The sequence below is a fragment of the Carassius carassius genome, chromosome 4 (assembly GCF_963082965.1).
Source record: "Carassius carassius chromosome 4, fCarCar2.1, whole genome shotgun sequence".
NCBI classification, from domain to species: Eukaryota; Metazoa; Chordata; class Actinopteri; order Cypriniformes; family Cyprinidae; genus Carassius; species Carassius carassius.
The window spans coordinates 40,341,838-40,362,299 of NC_081758.1; the positions used below are offsets into that span (position 1 = coordinate 40,341,838).

General features: G+C 34.2%; 1 protein-coding gene across 2 annotated transcripts in view; it reads right to left on the reverse strand.

Annotated features, from left to right (window-relative positions):
• The window catches only part of LOC132140036 (netrin receptor UNC5C-like), a 135,397-nt gene that overhangs the window by 6,938 nt on the left and 107,997 nt on the right, over positions 1-20,462 (reverse strand). Inside the window, exons 8-14 of one of the 2 annotated variants that reach the window (XM_059548804.1) lie at positions 19,933-19,989; positions 10,761-10,952; positions 7,819-8,175; positions 7,063-7,150; positions 5,902-6,070; positions 2,875-3,108; positions 1,062-1,208 (exon numbers count right to left, since the gene is read on the reverse strand). In XM_059548804.1, the coding sequence (XP_059404787.1) occupies positions 1,062-1,208; positions 2,875-3,108; positions 5,902-6,070; positions 7,063-7,150; positions 7,819-8,175; positions 10,761-10,952; positions 19,933-19,989 (1,244 nt within the window). The remainder of the gene's footprint in view (positions 1-1,061; positions 1,209-2,874; positions 3,109-5,901; positions 6,071-7,062; positions 7,151-7,818; positions 8,176-10,760; positions 10,953-19,932; positions 19,990-20,462) is intronic. The other variant, XM_059548805.1, reaches the window with a different exon arrangement.

Below are 20,462 nucleotides of genomic sequence, written 5' to 3' on the forward strand. Positions count from 1 at the left end.
TAAAATCAGTACAAATTATTTAAAATATTAATAGTGCAGTCTGTATATTTTTAACAACAAAAAAAAAAAAAAACAATAGTACAACTACCATTACTACTATATGACAAAATAGTTACATTAAATAATCTTAAATTAAATATTATATTAAATTACTCATTTAAATTAAAATATAAAAAATAAAAAATGAACAAATATTAATATTTGAAGGTTGTATATATTTAATAATAATAAATAATATAAAATAAGTAATATTAAAATACTTGTAAAATTATATTAAATTACTCTTAAATTAAAATATTAAAATCAATACAAAATTAGAAATATTAATGTTGAAGTCTGTATATATGTAATAAATTATACAAAATCAGTCATATTCAAATATATTACATTTGACATTATATTAAATTAAAATCAAATCTATTTAAATAAAATAGTAAAAATATAAAATATCAATACTGATGAATAATAATATTAATAATACTATACAATATACAAAATATATAAAATGTATTAATGTTAAATCACTTTATTTTAAATGTTATACTAAATTGCATAACTTCTTAAAATAAAAACAAAATATGATACACCTATGTATACAGTATATTTATTAATAATAAATTACATACAAATTAAGTAATATTAAATTATAAAATTGTTATATACAATTGTTAAATCACTTAATATATATTTATATATATTATTAATATTTAAGTTTGGATACATTTTATAACATTAATAATAAAAGACATTACCATTTAACATTATAATACAATATGAATGCCGCCACAATTATTTACGAGGAAACAGAATTGATTGTTCAGTGTATAATGTAAGCTGTAAATGGTTTTGGGGTTTCTGTCTACACCACACTCTCAGTTAAAGTTTAAATGCACTTTTTCTATCGCTGACCCAAGGTTATGTATTAACACGCCACGGGACCTGAGATCCTCTCCCTCTCTGTCTGAAGAATGTGCTCTAGAAAAAAAAAATGCTTGCCTTGATGTTAAGAATATCTTGATAACTCAAAACATATACATGCTTCAAATAATTTTAGTCTTCACCTGGTATTTGGTGAGTAGTTTGCTCTTCCACTGCGAGTGGATGTCATGTATTGACAGTCTCAGGTTGTGTTTGCTGTAACTGAAGTTCAGAGACTTTGGTTCATGCAGAAGTTTCCCACCGATCTGTTTTTCTATCTGCAGGACCTCCTGTCCACACAAACATATATAATGCAATCATATACAACATAGAATCATAAAGTCACTGCACATATAGTCATTTCAAATGGTTCTTATTATCTTTTAAACATAGGTGTGATTGGCAAAGGACAAAAAAGCAGGAAACTATACAGTGCACTCACCATGACGCGGCGACAGCCAACCCCCACACACACACACACAGTGACATAATTTATATAGTATAATAATAAATTAATAAAAAAATATTGTACTTGTTTTTTGTTTAAATGAATTTATAAATTAAATAATTAAAAAGGGGAGAAAATTTTAAATACACATCTAAATTAAATGATTGAACAAAAAAAAATAATAAAAGGACTAATGTGGGAAATATGCTTCAAAGACTGGGCAAAATAGGAATGAATGCCAAAAAATATATGTCAATAACATGCTGCTGACGTGCACAAAAACTAGCCATTTATTGGGAATTTCTTGTCCTCCCAAATGTTTTGTTTTTCCTTATTTCTATGGTGTCCTTTAAATCTATTAAAATTAACATCTTTATTTCCCTCTATATTTTTGAAAGGTATCTTTTCCTGTGTTTTTGTTCAGCCATTTTGTCAGTGCTTTATTATAGACTTCTATGATTGCTAATCCACAACAGATGACGATAATTAGGTTGAACGTTCAGAATACGATTCCATAGGTTATATTTCAGCACGAATTTCACGATTGGACAGCGACTCTTAAGTAGCACGTAGAACGCGTTCATATCAAGTAAAGTTTTTTGAGAAAAGCGTGTGGAATTGCAGCGAGCGTTTGTAACCTTGCACGTAGAGAGTGCATATAACGTTACTCCCAAATGTATTTTTAGGTCGCACAGATTACATTTCAGGAGCATATGCGACAAAAATGTTGGCAATTTCGAGCCTTGTAGAAGCTGCTAAACTTTCTAGCTAGAAGTAAGCAATAGCCAACATGGCGTTACTTTGCTAAGTTAGCCCAGAAAAGTTTAACGTTAAATGTTATGGAATCATGACAAAAGTGATCAATAGATTGGTTAAATTTTACTAGACCTGCATATAAAAATGAAAGACAATATATTGGATTTGCTTACATGAATCATCCATGTTCACGGTCGTCAGTCAACTGAAGCTGTTCACGTGAGTAGATGGTTGGGTGTGTGTGCATTCAGAACGGTGCGCGTACACTTTGAACTTCAATCGTGACAAATTATTGGACTACTTGCGGAGTGACATGACGACATGAATCAGAGGCACAAAAAACGTTGACAGCGGTGAGCGGTCATTATGTATACCAATACCCGACCCATCGCAACCGTCTACACACCGAACCCACCAACCCCCGCATTTTTTTTTTTTTGGCATGATTTACGAGGGAGCATCATTTTCAGGTCGGAAAAGCCGGATTTCCGGAAGAGTCACACCCCTGTTTAAAATAAGAGTTTGGTGTAAACTTTCACAACATTCACAAGTTTTTCCCCAGAACTCATGTACAGTACATACAGTATAGAGTTTAGATAATAATAATAATAATAATAATAATAATAATACAAATCTGTGATATTAAGTGATTTTAAATGACTAAATGAAATGTTGTACTGCAATATATTAAATCATTGAATTATTGAAATTAAAATAAACTTGAAAGCCACATTGGTCAGTTTTATACGCACTTTGAGCGTGTCCTGCGTGTCGTCGAGGCAGTAAACTCGGATGTGATAGTCTAGACCTGCTGTGACTACAGGACCAAACACAGCCAGTTTGATTCGTTTAGCTGCTGACGGACAGATGCTCTGACCAATCAGACAGTAGGATCCTAGAGTCTCGGTCAGGATGTGACACGCCTCCTCCCCCAGCTGCACGTAACAGGAAGTAGTGAAGTTCTCCTCTCCAACCACGACCACGTCCTGCACACAGAACACACACATTATTTACATGAGCATCTCATCACGACAGGTGCAGGGTTATAATGCGATCTCTCACACATGCAGTACACATACTAAACTGAATATATATGTATAATCTTGTGGGAATCAATTATTATTCTTATTATTTTTCAGTTAAACTTTACTTTGTACTTTTCCAAGAAAATGTTTGTAGGATTTTAAAACTGCAGTGATATACATATAGGTAACAAATGCAAAGAATAACACAGACAATTGACAAACAAATAATAATTAAATCAAATAATACAAAAACATTCTAATAATTCATTTGATTAAAATCACATAGTTTTATTAAATTATACATGAAAACATTTATAAATAAATAAATCTATATTGTATTGTATATATATATGCTATTTAAATATAATCTATTTTATATATTTATTCATTAATTGTTATTTATATATCTATATATTAACATTTTATTGCAGGGTTATTATATATTAACCAATTAAGGCATTAATGACATTATTATTATTTTTTTTAAAACAAAACAAAAAAACATTCCCATTCCCATTATTCTTAATAATTATTTAATTATATATATATATATATATATATATATATATATATATATATATATATATATATATATATATATATATACCATATTTTTCGGACTATAAGTCACACTTTTTTTCATAGTTTAACTGGTCCTGCGACTTTTAGTCAGGTGCGACTTATTTATCAAAATTAATTTGACCTGAACCAAGAGAAATGAACTAAGAGAAATGAACAAAGAGAAAACATTACCGTCTACAGCCGCCAGAGGGCGCTCTATACTGCTCAGTGCTCCTGTAGCCTACACTGAAGACAGAGAGCGCCCTCTCGCTGCTGGAGACGGTAATATTTTCTCTTGGTGCTTGGTTCTAAATAAATGCGACTCATAGAGCATCACAGTCCCGCCCACAGCCGGTGCCGGAAGTAAAAATTCAATACAATTTCTGCATTGACAGTTGGGGTATAAGCCATAATCCTGAACAATCCCACAATCCCACAATCCCACAGTGATGCATCTGATTGGTGGAGCTCGTGTAACCGTCTAATTAAACCCCGCGAAGGTCCGTGAAGACTGAAGATCATTAATAAAAAAATAAAATAAAATAAAAACCTGTGTTGCGTTTTTGCACGGTAGACTTATCAGTGCAATCATGATCTCAATGGCTGCCATGAGAGTTTTGCAGGGAGGTTGGTAACTTTTGTTATCATTATCGTCCACTTTAGCTAGGCTACTGTAGCCTTCATATGGTGTATGAGTCATATCAAGCATTTTATAATGCCACTGTCAAAACAATATTTAGCCTAGGCATACCTTTTTTGTGCATTTACTGAACATTTGTGTAATGGCAACGACATGTGTTGACGACTGAGCGTTGATTGCAGTCAGGTACAAAGCACTGCACCATGTTGCTGATGTTATCGTTAACCGCATTCACACATGCACACAATATATAAAATACACGATGATAAATATAAAAACCAATACACAATACCTATATAAAACACTATTTATTCACACGATTAATACTGAAAGAACTGCTATTACTGCACATTCATTGGAGGAAAAGCCGCGGGCAGCCGTCATCAGATTTGGAAGTCGCTCAATAGGCTTGTTCGCGGTTGTGGCTTCAGTCGAATTCAGTGAGGCGCGGTGGTTTATGGGATGAGTAGTTCCTGCGCTCGAAATGAAAATATGTACACAGTCTTGTACCTTTGACTTTTTTGGATTTTCTCTTAATTTTTTCACTCGAAATGATATGTTATATGCTTATGAGTTCAGCCGTAGCTGGTTATCCTCACACATGCTCTAAAACTCTTTAGATAGAGATTTTTCTGAAAGTCAATGGGAGAAATGAATGGGAAATTTACTTCTGGCACCAAAGCTCTCTCGGGCTGTGGGCGGGACTGTGATGCTCTATAGTCCAGTGCGACTTATATATGTTTTTTTTCCTCATCATGACGTATATTTGGACTGATGCGACTTATACTCAGGTGCGACTTATAGTCTGAACAATTCAGTATATAAAAAATCCTTTTAGTACAATTTATTTTAATCTAAATCCAATATTGCAATGATGCAATTGTAAAATTTATATTGTGATTGATATTGAATGTAAAATATACTGATCAGATTATACAAATAGTATATAATTAATTATTTTGGTTACAGTAATTTTTTTGGGTGAGGGTTGTGCTTAATTATCATAAAAAATAACATCAAAATGCAAACACTTTTAAAAATCCGAGAATTAGGTTTCATTTTTTTTGAAAAAAAGTAATTTCTTATTTCTTCTTGTGATTTTGGACTGAAATATGACTCGGGATTGGTTTTGACAGGCTTTATGAGATATATATCCCCACAAGCAGGTTTTTCGGGACATTTGGTCTCTCCTGCACATACACACACATACACACACACAATGCGAGTGTGTCTAAGGGAATCCTGGCCCTGATAAGGAAGCAGATTCGTCCTGATAAATACGGCTCATCCTTTGTTCCGCTCCACTCTTGCAATAATTGAATTTTGTGTTGTCTATTTGTAGAACCCTTCCATGCACAGCAGGCCAATTTACCCTGCCTGCCTTCTCTGATAGTTACATTTATTTTCCAGTCATGTTTCCCTCTCTCTGCAGGACAAGTAGTTTATTGAAATGGAGCGGCTCATCTCCAGAGTTTCCCTGACCTGATTACTCTCACTGCCACACTTTCATACAGCCATTGGCTGTCCTGATCGGCCGTATTCAAATTCCTCACCTCCCATTGGTCCTGCTGCATGTGGCTCTTGAGGATGATTTGCCAGTCATCAGAGTGGGCATGTGCGCAGTGGTGGAGAGTGAGGATGAATGGACGGGTCAACAGGGCGCCCACGGGTCCACAGCTGACCACAGTGCTGAGCACGGCCTCCCCGTCACTGACCGCTGGCCTGAGAGAGACAGACACATTTAAAGGGGCAGTTCACTCAACAATTAAAATTCTGTCATTTAACTCACCCTCAAGTTTTCAAACTTGTATAAGTTTCTTTCTTGTGTGGAACACAAAAGAAGATATTTTGAGGAATGTTGGTAACCAAACAGTTGACGGCAGCCATTGACTTCCACTGTATTTTTTTCCATACTATGGAAGTCAGTGGTAACCAGCAACTGTTTGGTTACCAACATATTTTCAAAATATCATCTTTTGTGTTCCACACAAGAACTAAAGTGTGGAACAACTTGAGGGCAAATGATAAAAGATGACAAAATGTGAATTCTGGGGTGAACTATCCCTTTAAGACTTTTGCCTACTTTTCCCGTTTTCAGCTTCTGTTCTCTCTGAAATCAGATGCTACAGTAACACACACACTGAACCAGAACTGTTTGAGATTTTCAAGTTAATAATAAATTACAACAAGCTGAACAATAAAACATTTACATATTTATGAAGAACAAACATCCTGCGCTCTACATTTCAGCACTCTCAGAAAAAGGTACAAAATGTGCTGTCGCTGGGGAAGTACTTTAAAGTACAAAAGCTAAGTACATCTTTGAATCTTACTTACCCCTAAAGTACATAATAGTACCTTAAACATTCCCATTAGTACTTTAAAAGTACATACTGTATTAGTAACTAAATGGTACATATTAGTAGTTTAAAAGTACATGGTACCTAAATTTACATTGGTAAAAACAATTGCTTTTCTATGCTGCTCCAGCAGAATGTAAATTATTTTTATAGACATTTTTATTGATTTATTGACATATTTATTCATGCATATTGTTTATGCAGAGCTGGGTAGGTTGCTGAAGTTAGCTTTTCTTTCCCTATCATATTCATTACTTTTAACTTTATGTGTGTGTTTCATATGTGTTTTAGGCTGTGTTGTATTAGGCTTATGTTTGGGCTGTGTTGTATGTGTTTTTTTAGTTTTTTTTTTACCTCATGTTCTCTGTCCTTTGTATGGTCACAAACATCTCATAGACGCGACCTTGAGGAATCGCACCAGCTGGAACCAACAGACTCACACCTGAAACATGTTACAGAGAGACTGATTCAGAGAGAAACCACACACCTCGTTTTTTAATAGATTAGTTGTGTTTGAGTCGTTCAGTTGTCCTCAGTGTGAAAAGATGTATCTCAAAATCATACAGTCACTGCTGGAAAGGGTTCAATATGCAAAGATGCTGGAAAACTGAAGAATCTGCAGTACCTTTAAAGATTTTTCTGAAGAACAGTTCTCAGTTTAACTGTTCAGAACAAACAAGGGACTCATGCACAACCATCAGAAAACTGAAAGACAGTCGTGGATCCTCATTAGGTCATTAGGACTGCCTATGCATAGGGCCCGGGATCTTGTGCTGTGCCCCTGGTTTCCCAAAACTTTCGCATGCCACGACAGATAGAACGATAGAACGATGCTGTCCTCTGGATTCATTCATCACTGTCACTGAAGGTGTTCATCCTCATCACACGAATGTGAGATTGTGAATGTGACATTTCCATCGCATCTTGCTGGAACCCGTTACAGCCATACACATTAATTAGACTAATGAAGGACTATCAACACAATCAATTAATCATCATAAATTATATCACACGCGATTCGTAAATATGTAAGACACTCAGCGAGGACCAGAGTGTGATTGTGCATCATAAATCATACTTAAATAAGGGGTGTGTGTGTGTGTGTCTTACCTGAGTTGGGTATGATCAGATGACCTCCCAGCGAATTAAACGACCCTAACGCCGTACACGTGGGGTCCCGTGTGCGTGCCAGCATTTGATTGCGCAGGGACATCGTGTCGCTGTCCAGAAGAGAGTGTGTGACTTTGGGGGACAGGGTGGCGGAGAGGTCAGAGGTCATGACCTCCTGAGGGGTCACCGTGCCAGAGGAGTTATAGACTTTGATCTTGAGGTTGGGAAGCGGCAGCGGCTCCAGGAGAGGGGAGCTGGTCATGGGGATTTTGTCTGATATGTCGTGGAGGGCATATACTGGACCGCGATACAGCGCCGCCGCTGTGGACAGATCAGGGGTTGCAGCCAGTAAATCCGCTGCAAACACACACACATGATAATTACTTTTACATATCACTAATTATATTTGGAAACAGATCTGTCAGCTTATTAAAAACATTACTTTTTAAAAGTTTGGGGTCAGTAAGATTATTTAATGCTTTTGAAAGAATTTGTGAAAGAATTTTTTGTGAAAAGAGTTTTTTTTTTCAGAATTATTTGATGAATAGAAAGTTCAAAGAACAGCATTTATTCGAAATACAAATCTTTTGTTATATTATAAATGTCTTAATGGTCTCTTAATCAATTTCATGCATCCTTGTTAATTAAATAACTAATAAAAGTACTAATTTCAAAATTCTTTCAAAGAAAAATTGCTATTCAGAGCTCAACAGTGAGAAAGAGAGAGAGAGAGAGAGAGAATGTCACGTTTGAGAGAGGCGGGGCATAGAGGACCTACAATAATGTACAGTATTTGAAAAATTATGTGTTTTTCGAGCATCAAAGCATGTACACATATTCTGTTACACCAAATACACAAAAGAATGATCTTTAAAAAAGCATCATATGACCCCTTTAAGGACCAGTTCTCATTATTAACTAGTTGCTTATTAGCATGCATATTACTGGAATTTTGGCTGTTTATTAGTACTTCCTGTTTAAAGCACATAATAATGTCTTATTCTGCATGACCATATTTTAGATCCCTTAATACCTAGACTTCATACTTTCTTACTAACTATTAATAAGCTGCAAATTAGGAGGGTATTAAGGGAAATCTCTAAATCTAATCTGAAGTGCTACCCTTTACCTTTTTTATTTCTTATCCCATGGTTGAAACAAGCTTCCATAATATTCATATGAAATATCCAATTTCACCAGAGCATTTCATCTGCTCACTCTAAACCACACATAATTCATTACATCATATAAAAAAGCCACAATGTTTACAATCCTGTTTGCATCAAATTTCCATAAAAGTGACAATTATGCATTATTTGGCATAATTTGAAGGTAAACAGCTAATAAACACATTTGTTGCATGTAACAGAGCAGCTTGAAGAGTCTGCGAAACATCTTTTTGATCTCCAGAAAGTCATAGGGGTTCGGAACAGCATGAAGGTGGGTAAATGATGTTTTTAGCTGACCTATTCCTTGTATGTATTTCTGTTGTGTGCAATTTTTAAATGAAATCACCGTGTTTGTGTGTGTGTGTGTGTGTGTGTGTGTGTGTGTGTGTGTGTGTGTGTGAGAGAGAGAGCTTGTAAAGGACTCTTATAGCCAGTGGCTGGTAATCTCCATACTGATTGCTCATTAACATTCAGCTTCCCACAGTGACTAAACAGAGGATTGTCACTTCGCACACCAGCTATTTCTCTCTCTGGTTATTCAGGTGTGAGGATTTCTCACCATGAGCACCGTTCACACTCCTGACACACGTTTAAGTCATTCATCACGCAGCGATCATTGAGAAAGCGTAAACCGCACTGCATTGCATCACACCTGTCGAAGTAAATGCATCCAAACCCGGGAGAGATCTTCACCAGAGCAAAACTGATGGATGTGAACGTCTCGCTTTCCCATCAAAACATCCCCTAACTCTGTATTTATCAACTCATTCACCGACGTCCTCCCCAGCATCTCCACATGATGCTTTCACCCTGACAGGGTGCCATTTACACCTACAGCTCGCTTCATGTTTAATTAAAGAGAAAACGAGCGGGGAAAAAGGGGAAGAGCGAGACAATACGAGAGCGAGCAGAACGACGATTCTTCATTAATGATAACCTGGTCAGGTGGGAGAGTGACAGGCATTCTAATGTTCCTCAGAGGAAATGTCACCTGAGTCTCTCTCACACACACCTCACAATTTAACACCGGAACACTGCCTTCCACTCCGTTCACCACTTGATTGGAATTTTAATCATTCTTGTGTCTTACGGTGACACACACACACACACGTTTGTTTTTGTGAAAAGTGGGGACATCCCATAGGCGTAATGGTTTTTATACTGTACAAACTGTATATTCTATCACCCTTCACCAATCCTACCCTTAAACCTAACCCTCACAGGAAACTTTGTGCATTTTTACTTTCTCAAAAAAAAAAACATTCTGTATGGTTTATAAGCGTTTTGAAAAATGGGGACATGGGTTATGTCCTCATAAGTCACCCTCTCACAGATGTTCAAAATTGGTTACAAAAGGAACAGTTAAATCAGAAATGAATATTCTGTCATAATTTGGTCACCTTCATGTCATTCCAAACTTGTATGACTCACTTTTCCGGCAGAAAAACAAAAGAAGATATTTTTAATAACGTTGGGATCCGAATGCAAATTGACTCCATCGACACTCATCAGAATATACTGCATTTTGCAGAAGTCAGTCAGTCTGTCAATAATTCAGAAATTGAAGTTCCACATTCTGTATATAATAAACATGTATGGTTTATATATGTGTGCACACATACATTTCTTATGTTGACCACCAAGGCAACATTTGTTTGAACAAAAATACAGGAAAAACGTTAATACTGTGAAATTTTATTTACAATTTAAACTTTATATTGCTAACCAATCAGAGCTGAACAGTGCTCCACTAATGAAAGTTGAGCGTCTCACCTGAGCGTGCTTGTTTGATGCTGACAGGCTGGAATCCTCCGTTCAGCACAGACGAGTCGATGATGTCAGAGTGGAAGCGGCGATGAGTTTTGCGGTACACGAGCAGTGCCACGACAGAAGAGACGATCAGACACATGACCACCGCCATGACGATCCCCACGTACAGCGCCACCTCATCTCCACCCGGCGCAGCTGCATGACAGAATTAAGACTATGTAATATATACTGTATACTAGCTCCTATTCTTAAAAAAATTATTAAGTGAAACAGTAGGTTTTTCCATCTTCATTCAGTATAAAACAGAGCACATTGCTTAGAATACAGTATCCCACAATGCAATGTGCTCAACTTCTATTTCCAGTGTGACGTGTGATGACAGTAATGTAACATACTGGTGTTTTAAACATATCTTCATAGAGTTAAACTTAACTTAAACTAAAATAAAAATAACATGAAAATTGTAAATGTTGCCTCAGCAATTAACTAAAATTAAATGAGTACTAAAATTATTAAACCCAAAACTGTTATAAGCAATAAAGCTATAACATAAATCCACAACTAAATACATACATAAATAAATAAAAATAACAATTACATGAGTTCTGAAAATTATGTATTAAAATATACATTATATATATATATATATATATATATATATATATAAACCTTAATACTAGTATTACTACAACATAAACAAAAGTTCAAATGAATACCAAGATTATAAAATTATGAAAGCTAATTCTAAAACAATATCTAAATAATATATATATATATTTACAACAATATATAAATAATAAAAATTTATTAATTATGATTTCTTGCGTAATGACAATTAGCGTACTGTATACTTTGGAAATACTAAATATTAAATGTTGCTACACCAAACAGTCATACAAGTGCACTTATTTGCCAAGACATTTCTTATTTTTATTTAGTTTAGCTGTTTTTTTTTAATAAAAACGACAAAAAGAAAGTGACTAAAACTTACTTTTTAAAATTATCCCTAAAAACTGAAAATAAACTAATACATAAAATCTATTTTAAAATATAAACAAAAATTATAATAATATATCAGTGATACTAAAATAAAACTGTTTCATACTTTTTTTAACACAGCATATAGGTCTACTGCAAATCATTATAGCAATATGAGTCAAAGGTCACGTCTGAAACTGGCCTTTAAAACAATGGCAGTAATCAGTGTATAACCCCCCTGCATCAATCATTAGAAGGAGTTTTCACAGTAAGAGAAAGAAAATTAGACCTCCAACTGCAGGGAGATGAAAAAACAGCCTGAAAATAGACAGTCACTGTGAGAGAAGAGATCCAGTCCTTTAATTTAATGAGGCTATAAATTATTACTTGCCATACTGCTCATCTTCCTGGAAATCAGCCTCATTCTTCAGCAGACTGAAGGAGAATAATAGTGACATGTTCATCCAACCTCTTTTCCTGTGGATTCTCTCTTTCTCTATACGTGTGTGTGTGTGTGTGTGTTTCTGAATTTGTGTATGTATGTGGAGATTAAAAGGGGATCAGGGCCGAAATGAAACCGCGGCTCTGAAACATCAAAGCGAGAAGCAGCCAAAATCGTCACAGTCTCTGATATTTAAAGTGTGTGTGTGTGTGTGAGTGTGTGCTTAAATCCCCTCGCCTCTTCCATATCTATTGGCTGTGTAAAGCACTCATTAGTCGCAGCGAGACTGCAACAAAGGTACACAGATTAAAACTCCACTCATGCTTCACACATCTGACTTATCATCAGGATGACATTAACAGCAGCATGTCTTAAAGACAGACTAGACGCAGGGTTATGAATATTCATTAGGATCCTTCACACACTTAAACCTGATCCACCTGACCAGCAGAGGGCTCCAAAATGATGGAAAAATACTCGTTGAGCCAAATTTATTTGTATAGCGCTCTTTCACATTGTTTCAAAGCAGTGTTATAAGAAAGAAGGATATTAATGTTTATAATATTTCAATATATTGAGGTCTTGTAGTTGTATTTAGCAGATTAGAGCTGGGCGATAATATAGTTACATTTTATGAAGATTTTGATATAGTAGGCAGTATATTGCTTGAATGCGAAAAAGTTGAACATAGTTATTTAACTTAATATAAAAAGCTAAGAGATATTATTATATTTATAATATATATGACATTTTGAAACAAATTAGATTTGCTGTATTATATAGATATATAAATATTTTATGACTATATAAATATATAAACACACACAGTTTACATTTTTGTAATAATATCATGCAACCAAAATATATACATTTATAATTTTAATTGTGGGTATATATATATATATATTACAAATATAAAGTTAGTATATATGCATTTAGTATTTGTTTGCTAACTAAATATATAACAATTATATAATATTGATGATAATGTAGGAATATATGAAATATAAACAATCATAGGTAATATATAATAATATAGTTACTATATAGACTTTTAAAATAATATATGCATGTAAAGAAATTTTGCTGACACTGAATATATAAATTAATTAAAATATAGATCATTTACAATACAGAATTGTAATTTTTTTAAAGAAACTGGCTGTGCAAAATGTCTAGGTTGTGTTATGTTATAATGTATGAGCAACTTAAATTTAAAATAACTACCCAGTAAATCCCACAAATTTTGTAAGTGAATCAAAATGTATTTTCTCTGTGTGTGTTTGCAGAATGAAACTCAAAGCAGCCGCTGGAGTCTGTGTCACAGCGGGGGGTCGCACTAAACACAGACTGCACACACAACCTCTCATCATCTCTCATGTCACTTCCTTGTTTTTCCTCAGTGACCTCACTATCATCTTTCCTCTGCAGTATTGATTTGCTTACACCTATAATTAATTTACAATTAATGGTAAAAATTGATCACAGCTGTGTGATCTAATATTATTCAATTACTGACTGTGACCAAACATTATTGTCATTAGTTATTTCTCTCATTAACTATTAAACGCTGATCTGTGCGAGTGTGTGTGTGTGTAATACTGATGTGCGGACAAATAATACAGTGACTTTCACGCAGAGTCGACTTTGTTAAAGGAATTTCTATACACATAATTATTAATGTAATTTCTAAATTTGTATAATAAATCAGTTAACAAAAGATTTTTAAAAACAAAAAGTGAAGTTTACAATAGTTCCACTTGTTAAAATTAGTTAATTACATTAGTTACCATGGACCAATGATAAAAAAATATATACTTTTAAAGCATTTATTAAACATAGTATTAATTTCACCATTTACTAAGATTATTAAACTGAAGTTGTATTTCGACTAACTAACGCCAATAAAGATGAATAAAAACTGTAACACGTTATTGTTAGTTAATGTTATTAAAATGTATTCATTTGGCAGACACTTTTATCCACTTACAGTGCATTCAGGCTATACATTTATTTTTTTTATTAGTACGTGTGTTCCCTGGGAATTGAACCTACAACCTTTTGTGCTGTTGATGCAATGTTCTACCACCGAGCCACAGGAACACTAAAGGATTAACACACCCAAAAATGAAGATTTGGATTTCCTTGTGGATAATTGTGATGTTTGGACACTCTTTCTGATGGCACCCATTCACTGCAGAGGACGCATTGGTGAGCAAGTGATTCGATGTTACATTTTTTACATTTACATGTAATCATTTAGCAGATGTTTTTATCTGAAGCGACTTACAAATGAAGAGAACTCTTAAACTCTGTTCTGATAAAGAAACAAACTCGTCTACTTCTTGGATGGCCTGAGGGTGATTACATTTTCAGCTAATTAACTTTTATTGGGGGGGGGGGGGGGGCTATTCCTTTAATGCATTACCTAAAGTTAACCACTAGGACCTTCTTGTAAAGTGTTTCAGCAAGTCTTTTTGTGTGTCTGAGTGTTTAGACAAATGCTCATCCATGTCTGAATATGCATACGTGAGTGTGTGCAGCTGAAAGGATGTTTTTATACAGGAGCACGCTTGACTTATAAACACTATTGATTATATAAATGAAGTGATTAAAGTGGGAGGACAATGTGCAGATGCGGAGGGGGGGTAATGAGGGAAAGGAAGTTTGATCATCTGGCAACCTGTCCGATCCATGAGTCTGTGAGCGGAAGAGCTTTCTGCTGATCAGATTCCCTCTGCATCAGTCCGCAGGGGTTTTACTGAGTGCGCACACACACACACACACACACACACACACACACACACACACACACACACACACACACACACACACAGAAAGTCTCATCTTCTTAGTAGAGTGCAGTATCTCTCATTTTCAACCTTATAAATAATATTATATATCCATATATTTTGGTAAAAAGCAGCACATCAGCACATGAGCAGAACATTAGCATATTATTTCTGAAAGATCATGTGACACTGAAGACTGGAGTAATGATGCTGAAAATTCAGCTTTGATCACAGCAATCGATTATATTTTGATATATATATTCAAATATTAAACAATTATTTAAATTTTAACACTTCACAAAATTAATGTTTTTACTGCATTTTTGATCAAATAAATGTGGCCTTGATGAACAGAAGAGACATAATTAATCTTCTTACAGACCCCATACTTTTGATATATATATATATATATATATATATATATATATATATATATATATATATATATATATATATATATATATATATAAAACGTACTGCTTATTTTTTTATCTTTCAAAAGGACTGAATGCAATAAATTATCTTTAAATGTTTTAAAAAATAATCAGTGATGGATATAAATGCAAAAGCTATTTAAGTAATATTAAAACATATTAAATTAATGATGCTATTCCTTTGATGTACACACTTTTTTTTTTTGGATGAACTGGGTTAACATCATTATATTAATTATTTACATTTACATGTTTTCACTTAGACACATTTATTCAAAAAGACTTACAAATGAGTATTACATAAGCAACTAATTCAAGGGGGGGGGGGGGGGGAATACTACACTACCGCATTTTAATAAATGTCAGAGTAAAACAACTAAATTATTAGAGTTAGCTAAAAACTAAAACCATAAGACATTTTTAAAAAAATAATCATTAAATGACAATAAATTATACAAAAATATGAAAATATATTTTAGTTCAACTATATAAACTTGAAGTACTAAATATTTTACAAAAACAAAAACTAAATAGACAAAAACTACAAAAATGAACAAAATTTTTAAAACTTTCAGTAAGTTATGTAAACTAATTAGTAGCTAGTTAGACAGTCCAGTTCTCCAAGAAGAAATGTGAATTGAATTATACGAAATGAATTTTAACCAACATTTTTAACAAAAAATTTTTTTTAATTATTTTATTGAGTCATGCTTGCTCCATGAAAGATACATGAAATACTACCGTACAGTTTGGCCAAAAAAGTTTTTAGGATCAGCTTTTGTGTCAGAAGTATAACTATGATGCCTTAAACTGCTGTCTATGTAGGCATCTTGGCAGGTTTGGAACAAAACCATTATTTCGCAAGAGTAAAAATAATATTGTTGGCATCTCCAAGACTTTATGAGCAATATGTTCGGATGACTCAGACAGATAAGGCTCATTTTTAAATCAGTGTGCTTTGTAGCACAACATTTCCTGTTGGCTCCGACGTGAAGCACGTCCACGTTTTATCGGAGCGATCTCCTCTGCGTTCCATCTCTCTTTAACTCTCGCCATCGTATGCCTCGAGTCATTTAACTCATTTCATCCGAGAAACACTCATACAAGCTCAAACACGAGCTTTGATGATAAAAGTGGCAAGCTACTAAACGCAGCCATTAAAATGTATCTGGAAGATTAAACGTTTTCTTTGAACATGAGTGCGAGTGAAAGAGGGAGGGAGAGCAAGATCACGGCTGCCAACTGCAGAAAATGTTTAATAAATAATACAGCTTCAGGAGAAAAGAGATAACATTGTCCCCTCAAACACACACGCACACACACACACACACACACACACAGAGAGAGAGAGAGAGAGAGAGAGAGAGAGAGTTAACAGCACTGAAGCATCACTGATTGTTCAACAGAAGTACAGGCCTAAAATAAAGTGCTAAGCCTGAAACATACTCACATACAGTATATGCAAACACCAGAGCTTAGCCAATGCATTGTGTGCACTGTGTACATATTTAACGTGTTTTTTTTTTTTTTACGGTTACACAACAATGCATGATTGTGTAGCTAAAAGTGTTCTTGCAAATGTTTCAGGGCTACAGTGTGTTGCTACAGTATATCAGTAAAAATGCTGCTTGCTAAACTATGAACCATTATTAATAAAAACAGCAATTGTGTCATAACATCATAATATCATAATAAAATAAAACTTATGAAGTACTGAAGTTAATCTAGTTAAACTATAGACAAAAATGTGTAAAAAAAAAATACATAATTTGTACTAAATTACAGTAAATTAATAATTTACATAACTAAATTGAAACACGTAGTGACAATTTACATTAGTACTAAATTAAAAAATGTAAAAAGAAAAAAGGACTTCTGGAAACAATATTGAGAAATTACTCAAATTGAACAGTTAATGAGTTTTTTCAACTGGTTCATTGAAGCAAACAGCCGAAATGAACGGATTTTTTAATTTTTATATTGTATCAGATTTCTCAGCATTCAAGAGTGATGACATTCAAATTATTTGCTGTAGTTTACTTGGCTTTAAGAAGAAATAAAATGAAATGAAATAAAAAAATGTTTTAATAACTTTATAAATTAAAATAATATTTATACATAAAATAAAACTCAGAAAAAAAAATCATACTATTTTTGTAAACGAACCATTTCAATTCTCTAATTATCAACATAACTGCATTCTAAAGTAATAATAATAATAATAATAATAAAATATTTTTGAAACAGGAACATGATGCAATACATGATTGAATAGCTATGATTGCTTTTTGCAAATAATAATAATAAAAAAATCAATCAAAAAAAAAAAAAATCATTTGCTTAGCTTTTTCCTATATTTACCAATTGATTGTGCCTTGGCCTTTATTTGCTCTCACCCCTGACTGCACAGACTACCTGCTGTACACCTGCTGACGGGTTACTGTCATGACCTTTACTCTCTGCTTTACAAATGAACCTGCAACCGTCATGATAGCAGCCAGGTTAATAACCACTGGGCCGACTGTTTATCTTCAAACCTGGAGCTGAAAGTACCTTTCATATTCTCAAAAGTAAGCACATCATAAAGAGCAGAAAGACAACATAAAAACAAAGCTGATAAAAGGACGGTAAAATGTAGTAAAATCACAGACAAGAAGCAGGCTGACTGATGTTATGACTGATGAGTTGTTTTCATGAAGAACAGAGCGCTGTGGTGGCCCGTAATGAAAGCCTGAATCATGTTGTTTGATATTCGCCTCGGTTCATCTCTCAGGGTTTCATATTCATAACAAACATTTTGCTTATATAATCCAGTTTGAAGGATCTCTAGAACAAGCCAAAGCTCAAAGCTCAAAGCTGAAGTCAAATGTACAGATGCTCTTAAAGGGCAAACGCCGTGAAGAAGACACCATCACAGTGTTAAATTGATAAAAAGTGATAGTAAAGAAAATATATTATTAGAATATATATTATTAGAATGTTTTTGTTGTTGTTGAATAAATGCAGTTCTTTTTAACCTTTTATTCATCAAATATATTAGACAGCAGAACTGTTTCCAACACATAATAAATCAGAATATTAGAATGATTTCTAAATGATCATGTGATAGACTGGATGTTACATGTGACACTGAAGGCTCGAGTAATGATGCTGAAAATTCAGCTTTGCATCACAGGAATAAATTATTTTTTAAAGTATATTCGAATAGAAAACTATTATTTTAAGTTGTAATAATATTTAACAATATTACAGTTTTTTCTGTATTTTTGATCAAATAAATGCAGGCTTGATGAGCAGAAGAAACTTCTTTCAAAAACATTAAAAATAGTAATGTTTCCAAACTTTTGGTCTGTACTGTATATATATATATATATATAGTACAGACCAAAAGTTTGGACACACCTTCTCATTCAAAGAGTTTTCTTTATTTTCATGACTATGAAAATTGTATAGTCACACTGAAGGCATCAAGGGCTATTTGAGCAAGAAGGAGAGTGATGGGGTGCTGCACCAGATGACCTGGCCTCCACAGTCACCGGACCTGAACCCAATCGAGATGGTTTAGGGGTGAGCTGGACCGCAGACAGAAGGCAAAAGGGCCAACAAGTGCTAAGCATCTCTCTGGGAACTCCTTCAAGACTGTTGGAAGACCATTTCAGGTGACTACCTCTTGAAGCTCATCAAGAGAATGCCAAGAGTGTGCAAAGCAGTAATCAAAGCAAAAGGTGGCTACTTTGAAGAACCTACAATATGACATATTTTCAGTTGTTTCACACTTTTTTGTTATGTATATAATTCCATATATAATTCCACATGTGTTCATTCATAGTTTTGATGCGTTCAGTGTGAATCTACAATTTTCATAGTCATGAAAATAAAGAAAACTCTTTGAATGAGAAGGTGTGTCCAAACTTTTGGTCTGTACTGCGCACACACACACACACACACACACACACACACACTGCATATATTTTATATACAATTGTAAATTATATTAACATTGGGGTTCAAATACCATCTGTATTATCTTTCTTTTATACAGCCTGCACTGCTGTGAAAAAAAAGGCCCTGAAAATTCTAAAGAATGTAAATGGGCTCAATTTTCATTTCACGTTGTCTTTAAAGAGAATTACCGAGTTGCTACAGGTCATACTGCGAGACCAGAGAGAGTTCTCTTGTTTCAAACAGCATGCAGACTTCAGCCGAGCCTGACTTTACTCCAGAGACGTTCAGGTTTCCATTCAGTTCTGTGTGTGAATGTGTGGAAAAGAGTGAGAGAATGGGACAAAAGCATATGTGTATGTGTGGAAGTGAGTAAAAAAAATAATACACAGAACATAAAGTGCAGCAAAACATAAAGCAAAACAGCAAATCAAAGGACTCTGACAAACAGACAGCATGCTTTCACTCCCGCAGACGGTGAGGAACAGGGAGCAAGCAGAAGAAAATAAAGCCCAAGATACTGCGAGACAACAGAAACGGAGACGAAAAACCAAAGCAAGAAAACGAAAGACAAAATAGACACTCACATGTAAACCCCTTCTCTCCCGTTCCTTTAGGCTGAACGGATAGCTGATATACTGAACCTTCAGAGAGAGGAAGGGGGTATTAGGCAAAATAATGTGAATGTAAAACAAAAAGAGCGAGAAGTGATTTGGTGATGTGGGACTGAGACTGAGATAGCACGAGAAACTGGACATGCAGACTGTAATTCAACATACCAACTGACTGCATCTAACAAATGGGCTCCCCAGGTGAGATGGTAATCAGGTAAATATTTAGTTACCACATTGTGACATTTATGTAGTTTTAGTTTGAAATTGTAGCTATAAGCTACAAGCTTCTAATTTTTAAAGTACAGTCAAGTTATTAATGATAAGCTTTTTACGGTATATTATGCTGATATAATTATTTTTATTTGTTTACCATATACAGTCATATGTGTCCCTGGACCACAAAACCAGTCTTAAGTCACTGGGGTATATTTGTAGCAATAGTCAAAAAACAATGTATGGGTCAAAAGTATTGATTTTTTTTTTATGCTAAAAATCATTAAGAT